This window comes from Panthera pardus, unplaced genomic scaffold, assembly GCF_024362965.1.
Source record: "Panthera pardus isolate Hobbes unplaced genomic scaffold, ASM2436296v1 HiC_scaffold_6, whole genome shotgun sequence".
NCBI classification, from domain to species: domain Eukaryota; kingdom Metazoa; phylum Chordata; class Mammalia; order Carnivora; family Felidae; genus Panthera; species Panthera pardus.
Window position 1 is genome coordinate 10,538,626 of NW_026526991.1, and position 9,764 is coordinate 10,548,389.

At 61.9% G+C, this 9,764-nt stretch overlaps 1 protein-coding gene across 1 annotated transcript; it reads left to right on the top strand.

Moving 5' to 3' along the window:
• Positions 1-138: 138 nt before the first annotated feature.
• On the top strand, positions 139-9,764 carry MAPK8IP2 (mitogen-activated protein kinase 8 interacting protein 2). The gene is made up of 12 exons (XM_019447333.2): positions 139-430; positions 1,400-1,505; positions 2,804-3,085; positions 3,247-3,340; positions 3,436-4,692; positions 4,954-5,029; positions 5,161-5,333; positions 5,465-5,574; positions 6,233-6,337; positions 6,482-6,552; positions 8,490-8,588; positions 9,016-9,764. Exons 1-12 carry the CDS (start codon positions 366-368, stop codon positions 9,086-9,088), a joined length of 2,511 nt encoding a protein of 836 aa, XP_019302878.2. The 5' UTR covers positions 139-365; the 3' UTR covers positions 9,089-9,764.

Sequence of the window (9,764 nt, forward strand, 5' to 3'; positions counted from 1 at the left end):
CCTGCTCCCCCCACCCCGAAAAAAACCCCAAACCCGACCGCTCCCGAACCAGAGCCTCTCAGTCAAACCATCTTCTCTCCTCCAACCAGCTTCCCCGCCGTCCCCCTCCCTCCCTCCCCTGTCCCCTCCCTCCTCTCCCGGATCCTCCCTCCCCTCCTCCCCTCCCCCTGCGGCGCTGCCGCTCGCCTGCCGCGGTGTCCTGGCAGGGTGTCGAGGTGTGTCGGCGGGCGGGGTGTCGCAGGGCGTGTCACGAGGTGACTCGGGGAGGGCTGAGGACCGAGGGAGGGAGCGACGAAGGGCGTGCGGGGCCGTCGCTCCGCGCACCCCTCCCCCCGCCGCAGTCGGCAGGCCTTTCCCCGGAGAAGATGGCGGATCGGGCGGAGATGTTTTCTCTTTCCACCTTTCACTCGCTGTCGCCGCCAGGCTGCAGGTACGCACTCTGGCGCCCCGGGCCTCGGCAGGCCCTTATCTTCCTACAGCCCCCGCCCCGACCCATCCCCAGCCTCCTCCGACCCGGGCCTGCCACCCCACCCCCATCGCCTTTGGGGACCCAAGCCCCAGTCCCCTGTCTGGTCCTAAGGCCTCTGACTCCTGTACATCATCCTCCTTCCCTTCAGGGTCTATTTTTGTCCGCCCCTTCTCCCCCTTCTCCAGGCCTAATGCCCCTACCCCCATATCCCGCTAGGACCCTGTGCCGCACCCAGCTGGGGCAGCTGACCCCTCAAGGGTGGAGGACCTGGGTTGAGCCTTTGAGGGGCAGCCTGTCTGGGCAGGATGCTGAGCCGCCCTCTGTGCTTGGCAGTGTCCTTTTGGCCTTGCTGGGCCTCTCTTTGCTGAAGGCCTGTCTTGGCCTGTAAAGCTCCGGGAGGGAGAGAGTTGAAATCAAGCCTGGAGCCCTGGGGGAAGGGACTGAGGTGGGGAGAAGGTTGGACCTTTGGGTGTAGACCTGCCTTAGACAGAATGGGAGACAAAGTGGCTAGACTCTGCTCTCAGAGCAGGCCCACCTGAACGCACCCCCCCCTTCTGCTGCTGCAGCTTCAGCTCCCCCTTCCCCCCCTTCCCCCACTCTGCTCAGACTGACTCCCCTGGGGCTGAGGCTGTGACCCAGAGGGGCCTGTAGCCTGGAGGAGAGAGGAAGAGGGGGTGGGGAGGATTGGGGGGACAGATGGCTCTTCTGGACTGGTCATCGCTCAGATTGTGGGGGATCCACTGAAGAGCAGAGCCTGGGGTTCAAGGTGATGGCAGGATGTGGATCTGAGAATTGGGGTTTCTGGAGACCATGGGGCTTAGCAGCTGGGGGTTCCTCCTTAGGACCAGCCTCCAGACAGGGAGGGAGTCCAGGGGTGGTGGCTCCCTCAGGAGCCCTGTCCTTGCTCTCTGACCCTGGTCCCCTCCCCAGGCCCCCCCAGGACATAAGCCTGGAAGAATTTGACGATGAGGACCTGTCTGAGATCACCGATGACTGTGGCCTGGGCCTCAGCTATGACTCGGACCACTGCGAGAAGGTGGGAAATGGGCTGGGGTCATGGAACCCTGTTAAGGGAGAACCTCACTTCGGATCTGTTTAATGCTCACTTGGAGTTTTAGGGTGGGTCTGCGCTCAGCCTTGAAATAGAAATCCTTTGACTCCCCCCTCCCTTTTGGCCTCCTGGTCCAGGGTCTTCCTTGATATCAAACCTCTCTTTTCTCAGACTCTATGCCCTCCACAGAGGGCTGTCCCTAGCATTCCTGCCCTGGCCCTGTCACTGGGCTAGCTTGGGGGAGGGGAGGTGTGCCTATGGTTTGGGTGCCTTCTGTCTTCAGACTACTTTCTAGGAAGATCTAACCCCTTCCAGCTGCCATCTCCTTCCTAACCCTATCCCCATCTCTCAAGCTTCCATCTATCTGCCCTACGTCTCCACCCCTAATCTTTTCTCCTCCCCATCTCCCCCTTCTTCTTCTCTTCTCCCTCCCTTTCTCCACGTTTTTGTTTTTACTCACTCTAGAACATTTCTGAGGAACTGCCATGTGGCAAGTGCTGGGGGCTTTCAGGTGTGTGGAAGGAGAATGGGACCAGTGTGCCCCTTGCCCTTGGGAGCTTCTAACTCAGTAGGGGAGAAAGTCATAAGAGGCAATGGCTGGCTGCCTGAGTATCAAGGACTGGGCTCCTAGGTGCACTGAGGGGGAAGGGAACTCAACAGAGACTGAAGCCATTAGGGAGACTTTCTGGTGGAAATGGCACACAACCTTGCCCTTAGGGACGACTAGCTGGGGTTGGGCAGGTGAGGGAAGTAGGGAGTGGAGGAAAGTGATTAACTGTGTCAAAGGCCCTGAGGTGGGTGCAAGCTTGGCTTATCCTGGGCTGTCTTCATGCATTCCACTTAGCATCCACAGGCTAAGTCTTGTTTTCGGTGTAGGGTACACAATATGGACACGGCCCTGCTCTGGTGAGGCTTGCAGCTTGCTGGGGGTGTAGAGTAATTGTGAGTTGTGTCAAAGTGCTATGAAGACAGGAGTGTTGGTGTCAAATGTGACGAGGTTTGGGAGCAACATGAGGATGGCAGGTGGGTTGCGGCCGCTCTGAGAATTTCTGTCACTTAAGCTTAAGAGTCTGGGCTCTTAGCAAGAACTGAAGGGATCCTTTTGTATCTTATGCGGGTTGAAAAACAAACAAATAAACAACTGATCAGTTGATGGGGAGCAGAGTGAACTGGAGTCTTCTCTCCCTTAACTTACAGTTTCCTGCTTTCCCTTTTCCTGGCACCTGGAACCCCCAGTCACTATTGAGCTCTGGCCCAGCTCTGCCTGTCCCTCCTTCTTGCAGGACAGTCTCTCCCTGGGACGTTCGGAGCAGCCGCACCCCATCTGCTCCTTCCAGGACGACTTCCAGGAGTTTGAGATGATCGATGACAATGAAGAGGAGGAGGAGGAAGAAGAAGAGGAGGAGGAGGAAGAAGAGGAGGAAGGAGAAGGGGAGGGCAAGGAGGGAGGAGGCCCTGGCTTAGAGGCCCCTGCCCCAGAGGAGGCCCTGATCCCCTCCCCCTCCACGGAGGAGCCCCACAAGAATCGGCCCACCACGCTCCACCTGACTACACTGGGAGCCCAGGTGAGCACCCAGACCCACCTACAGCACCCTGGAACTAAACCTGGGTTTCCACCATCTGGAACTCTGCTCCCCACGACAGCCTGTCCTACCCCTGAGAGCTGGAGACCCTCCTGGGCACCACTGTCTTACTGCTGTTCCCCCCCAACCCCCCCCCCCCCCAGGACTCCCTGAACAACAATGGAGGCTTTGCCCCAGCGCCTCCAGCTTCCTGGCAGGAAACAGTCCTGTGCTCACCTCCCCAGGAGCCCCTCAGAGGTTAGCGGGGTGGTGGTGCTGGTGGTGGGGTCACAGGAGGTGGGGGGGAGGAAGGGAACCTGGTGGGCTTGCTGACATATACCCCTGCTCGGCAGAGTCACCCGCCCCCCTCCAGCCCACAGACGCGAGCCCCTGCAGGGCACAGTCGCCTGTGCGCCCAGGCTGCGATTGCGAAGGGAACCGGCCGGCGGACCCCCCCGCGCCCTGTGGGGCCTCGCCCTCGTCAGATCCTGGCATCGAGGCCGACCTGGGCAGCCGCTCCAGCGGGGGCCGCGGAGGCCGGCGCAGCAGCCAGGAGCTGTCGTCGCCAGGCTCCGACTCGGAGGACGCTGGGGCCGCACGCCTGGGGCGCATGATTTCCTCCATCTCCGAGACGGAGCTGGAGCTGAGCAGCGACGGCGGCAGTAGCAGCAGCGGCCGCTCCTCGCACCTCACCAACTCCATCGAGGAGGCCTCGTCGCCTGCCTCCGAGCCCGAGCCCGAGCCCGAGGCCCCGTGCGAGCCCCCGCGCCGCCCCGCCTTCCTGCCGGTGGGCCACGACGACACCAACAGCGAGTACGAGTCAGGGTCCGAGTCCGAGCCAGACCTCAGCGAGGACGCCGACTCGCCCTGGCTGCTCAGCAACCTCGTGAGCCGCATGATCTCCGAGGGCTCCTCGCCCATCCGCTGCCCTGGCCAGTGTCTGTCCCCCGCGTCGCGTCCCTCGGGGGAGCCCGTGTCGCCGGCTGGCGGGGCCACACAGGCCCCTGAGGCGGCTGCGGGGCCGGGCGGCGTGGAGCTGGTGGACATAGAGACGCTGTGCGGGCCGCCGCCGCCCGTGCCCTCGGCACCCCGGCCTGGCCCTGCGCAGCCCGGGCCCTGCCTCTTCCTCAGCAACCCCACACGCGACACGATCACGCCGCTGTGGGCCGCTCCGGGCCGCGGCGCCCGTCCTGGCCGCGCCTGCTCCGCCGCCTGCTCGGAGGAGGAGGAGGACGACGAGGAGGAAGAGGAAGAGGATGACACTGAAGACAAGGCGGGGCCCCCTGGGGGCCGGAGCGCGGGCCCCGCGGCGCCGCTGGACGCCTCGCTGGTGTACGATGCGGTCAAGTACACGCTGGTGGTGGACGAGCACACGCAGCTAGAGCTGGTGAGCCTTCGGCGCTGCGCTGGCCTCGGGGAGGACAGCGAGGAGGACAGCGGCGGGGAGGCCAGCGAGGAGGACAGCGGCGGGGAGGCCAGCGAGGAAGAGACAGCAGCTGCACTTCTGAGTGGCGGTCAGGGCCCGGAGGACGCCTCCCCAGACAGCCCTGACCTCACCTTCTCCAAGAAGTTCCTCAATGTCTTTGTCAACAGCACATCTCGTTCTTCCAGTGAGTGGGAAGTGGGGGAAGGGGGATGGTCCCGGGGAGCAGGCAGGTCCCCAGAGTGCGCCCAGGGCAGCCTGAGGTCCCTCACGGGGCGGGGACGCCTGCGGGGATCGATGCTCCTCCTCGCCCCGATGGGCTGGTTCCCTTTCCCTCCCTGACTCAGGACGACCTACAGCAGAATGCTGGGGGGAGGAAGTTGGCCAGGCCTTCAAGTACTTTCCTTTCCCACCTCTGAGTCTGTCTTTCTCTGTCTCTGTCACTCAGGCACCGAGTCCTTTGGCCTTTTTTCCTGCTTGGTCAACGGGGAGGAGCGAGAGCAAACTCATCGGGCCGTCTTCAGGTACTGCCTCCTCACGTGCCGGCAGTGATCCCCAACCTTGGTCTGCAGACACCGTTGGGCCCGCGGGGGGGACGCATCCCAGCCAGTGCTGCCCCTCCTCCAGTGATCTCCCACCTCTGACCTCATCTCAGGTTCATCCCCCGCCATCCGGATGAACTGGAGCTGGATGTGGATGACCCGGTGCTGGTGGAGGCCGAGGAGGACGACTTCTGGTTCCGTGGCTTCAACATGCGCACAGGGGAGCGTGGGGTCTTCCCTGCCTTCTACGCCCACGCGGTGCCCGGTCCTGCCAAGGACCTGCTGGGTGAGGTCCCATCCCTGAGGTGTAGTTTGCTACCCAGCCGCCCTCCTCCCCTCCCCCCCGCCACCACCCGCCCCGCCACTGGCCTGATCTAGACCCCTTATGATACTCCCCTCCCCTCCCCACCCCTCCAGGGAGCAAGCGGAGTCCCTGCTGGGTGGAGCGGTTCGACGTGCAGTTCCTGGGCTCTGTAGAGGTGCCCTGTCACCAGGGCAATGGCATCCTGTGTGCAGCCATGCAGAAGGTCAGTCTGGAGGCAGGGGTCCACCTCAGTCCTGTAGGCTTGCACAGCCTCTGGAGGCCCCAGGCCTCTGACCATAGAGGGTTCAGGTGGGGCCTTGGGAGCCTCAGGGGGCAGGGATCCCAGCTCTGATTCAGAGGCCTGGTCAGAGGGCAGAGCTTGGCAGCTGCCTCCCAGCACCTTGGGGTCTCTTGGCGGGCTCAGTGGGACCTCTGCTTTCCTGCAGTCCATCTTCTTTTTGTCTGCAAATCAAGACCAACTCTCATACGTCCTTTCCTCCGTCATTTGCTCCCTCATTTGTTCTTAGTCAACATTTAATGAGCACCTGCCCTCTACTGGTCCTGTGACTGAGTAGAAAAGCAGCGGAAGAGCAGGACGGCCCTGTGCCTGAGAACTCCCATCCAGCTCGTGGGGTGGGCAGTGAGGAGGCCTGGGGTGGTGGGAGCTGTGGTCCTGTCTGGAGGAACAGAAGGAAATGGCAGGCTTTGTGCAGAGAGGTGACCAGGTGGTCCTGAGCCTAAGGAATGGCCAAGACCCCTGGCTCACACGTTCGAGAGTCAGTGCCAAGAGCGTTCATCCATAATGCAAATGTTGCACCAAGGGGAGACGAAGACACCCTTGTAGGCCCTTGAGACCCTCTCTCCCCTAACTTCTTCCCCAGATTGCTACTGCCCGGAAGCTGACGGTCCACCTGCGTCCTCCTGCCTCCTGTGACCTTGAGATTTCCCTTCGGGGGGTCAAGCTGAGTCTAAGCGGAGGACCTGAGGTGGGGGTGTAGGGGTCTGAGGCACAGGGGAGGCTGGGGACGGGCTAAGGCAAGAGGGTCCGACGGAGGGAGGGTGGCAGGGGTGCCAGGAGTGGCTCCAGGCCCTCCGTCTAACTTGGCAGACACCTGCCGCCTCTGCTCTAGTTCCAGCATTGCAGCCACTTCTTCCAGATGAAGAACATCTCCTTCTGTGGCTGCCATCCCCGCAACAGCTGGTGAGAGCCTTCTCTTCCTCAGAGCCCCCATAAAACCCCAGGGCCGCCCCTCTATGATTCCCGTCCTCCACCGCCCTGACTGCCCCGCCTGCAGCCACGTGGCTCTGTGAGTTGACCCCTTACATGGCGCCCGCTCTGCACTGGGCTCAGGAGACACGGACAAAACAAGCTCCCATCTGGTCCGGGTGGGGAGACAGACACATAGACGAGTCAGCACTAGAAGCATCTATCGGGGCCTGGCAGATGTTGCTATGGGGCTCCAGTGAGCAGACCTGTAGAGAGGTGGGTGAGTTCTCTTGGGACTCAGGTGGGGACTGGCAAGCATTCTGTGAGCCTTGGAAGACAAGTAAGTAACGGGGCAGGTCTTGGTAGGGAGCCAGGTGAGCCAAGGCTGTGGGTGGGGGGTACTAGGTGTCTTGGGGAACAGCTGGAATGAGGCTGGAGGGACACTAGGAGTACCGGTGGCCTTTGACTCTGTCAAAGAGCTTGTATTTCATCCCGTTGGCAGTGGTGTCACTGAGTGTGACTCAGTTGGGTTGACCAGCTGGCTTGTCAGGATGCAGAGCTGGAGTAGAGTGTCAGGGCTCAGACCAAACAGCAGGGCGCTCGGGCACCACAGGACTGGTCTGCATGGAGGCCACACCTGCACGGGCGGCGGGCTGAGGGTGGCACTACCGGGAGGGAAACTGCATGTGCCACAAGCTCAGGTCTGGACACCTAAACACGACCCAAGCGCAAGCGCATGAGAGAAGGATGGTCAGACCAGTGGTTTAGGATGCAAGCAGTGGAGGTGGTGGGTGGAGGGGAGGGGACACAGGAGCTGCTCTCCTGGCCAGGCCTTCCTAATACGCATTACTCCGGAACTCGGCGCAGTCCTTCACGCTAAGGAGGCGCTGATGAAACAGCGTTAGGCCAAGGGGTAGCTCACTTCCTTGTGAAGGAGGCAGCAGGTCCGGAATGTGCCGGATGAAACAGGAGTACGTGGCTTGTTAGGTCGCAGATCGCCACAAGTACTCCTGCGCTGCCACAGACTGGCCGTGCGTCCTTGGGCAGGTTTCTGACTGCCTCGGCGCCTCATTTCCATCGTGTAGAGACAGTAAACGGGACACTGACCTCACGGAGCTGTCGTGAAGTTTATGTGAGGTGAGAGCAGGGAGGGCTGAGGGCGGTGCCCGGGACTCGGTAGCCCCATCGAAGCGACGGTGACGATAAATGCGACTGAACGCGGCGTTTGAGATGCGGCTCTTCACCGACAGCACGAGCATGTTGTTTTGGCCGTGACGCTGTCATGTGGATTCCCATGTGGCAGAACCACGGGAGCCCAATGCAGTGTGATGTGGGTTGGATGGGCCACAGTGGGGGAGACTCCAGACTCATGCCGCGGGGCTCTGACAGGCTCTCCCTCTGGACGGTAACTTTCATTAATGTCTTCGCGAAGAGAACAGGGCAGATTCAGGGAAGAGCTGGGGCGGTGACTGAAAGCTTGTGACAGAACCAGAGTGGGAGGTGTCTCTCCATGAAGAGGGTTTTGCGGGTTGAGGGCCAAGGCCACGCCCCAAATCAGAGCTCAGATAAGAGCTGCAAGAGTTGGCAGGACCAGAGATGGGACGGTGCAGGCTCACGTGACTCACATCTAGAGGGCAGGAGGGAGGCCCTGCCGTGTGCTCTGGGTGGGGAGCCACGGAGGCGGGTGGCCCTGGCGGGGCACCCCTGTCGTGGAGAAGGCAACACAGGCCACTCACTCCTCTTAGGTGCCGAGCACTGTGCTTGCACTAGAGCCCAAAAAGTCACCTTGAAATGTGGAAGTCCTGTGACCCACACACTGTCCCCTCCCCTTACTCTCTTCCGGAGCCCTCTGTCCCTGACTCCTCTCCAGATCTTAAGGGGGGCCTGAGGTGTGTGTGCTCTCACGTTCTTCTGCACCAACTCCCCTTCAGCTATTTCGGCTTCATCACCAAACACCCTCTGCTGAGCCGTTTTGCCTGCCACGTCTTTGTGTCCCAGGAGTCCATGAGGCCCGTGGCCCAGAGTGTGGGGTGAGCTGGGGCGGGGGAAGGGTTGGCTGGGGGGCGTGTGGGACGCAGAGCTGGTGCGTGAGTGCCCAGCGGGGGGTGGGGAGAGTAGGGCTGGGAAGACGGGCAGGGAGGTGAGGTTTGTGGGGAAGGCCCGGCATGGGGTGGGGAGTTTGTACGGGAGTGAGGGGAAGGCCAGATGAGGAGCCGTAGAGCTGGAGAGTTGGAAGAAGTTGATGGAAAGCAAGTCTGCAGACGTGGGGCAGGAGCCTAGGGGGAGGGTGCTGGGGGTGGAAGAGGCACGTTGCCCCACGGGCCTGGAGAGCTGAGGAATGGGGTCCAGGGGTGACACGGGCAGGCCCAGGTGGGTGAGGAGGGAGAGCGTGGGGCGTGGGGGTGCGGGTGACTCAGGTGGCCCCGGGTGGCTGGCGGATGACGCTCTCTCCCCCAGCCGCGCCTTCCTGGAGTACTACCAGGAGCACCTGGAGTACGCCTGCCCCACAGAGGACATCTACCTGGAGTAGCCGCCACCGGGCTCCTGCTGCGGGTGCAGCTGGGGCTGGGCGTGTCTCAAGAAGCCACTGCGGCTTTGGCAAGAGCTGGACTGGGGGCACGTGGGAACTGACGTCCAGGGAGTTTCCTCCGTGCTCCCCAGGGGCTTCGGGAGAGAGGAGTCCGCACCTCTCCACTTTCCCTCCGATCCGTTCTTTCTCTCTGTGTCGCCCTCATCTGCCCCTTGACCTCCTCCTATCTCCTTGTTTCTGTCTCTGCCCCTCTCTGTGCCTGCAAACTCTCACCCTCTGCTCTTCACTTGGGGTCAGAACTGGGAGGGTTGTAGAGGAAGGAGAGGCTCTAGGTGGCCAGTGGCACCAAGCTCCCAGGTGATCCCCTCCTGCCCCTCCCCTGTGATTTATAAAGGAATTTTAATTTTTATAGTGAATCTCAAGGGATTATCCCATCCTTGACCACAGGGACAAAGAGAGGGACCCCCAAACTGCCCTCCGTGGAGCTCAGGGGGAAGCAGGGAGGGGTTCCCCAGAAGGGGCTTGGGGGAGATTAGGAGTAGCTCTGGACGCTTACCCCAAGCCCCCAGACGCTAGGAGGAGGGCGCCCGCCCTGGCCCTGGTCGCACCAGCGTCCGCTTCGCCGCTGCACACTCCCCGCAGTCTAGCGCCTCAATAAACTCTCTGCTTGGTGTGA

Bases quoted from the DNA above. Each gene is read 5' to 3' on its own strand.
- MAPK8IP2 (XM_019447333.2), top strand. From the start codon at position 366: ATGGCGGATCGGGCGGAGATGTTTTCTCTTTCCACCTTTCACTCGCTG. The intron at 3,086-3,246 runs GTGAGCACCCAG...CCCCCCCCCCAG, and splicing joins TGACTACACTGGGAGCCCAG to GACTCCCTGAACAACAATGG. The intron at 6,338-6,481 runs GTGGGGGTGTAG...CCTCTGCTCTAG, and splicing joins GTCTAAGCGGAGGACCTGAG to TTCCAGCATTGCAGCCACTT.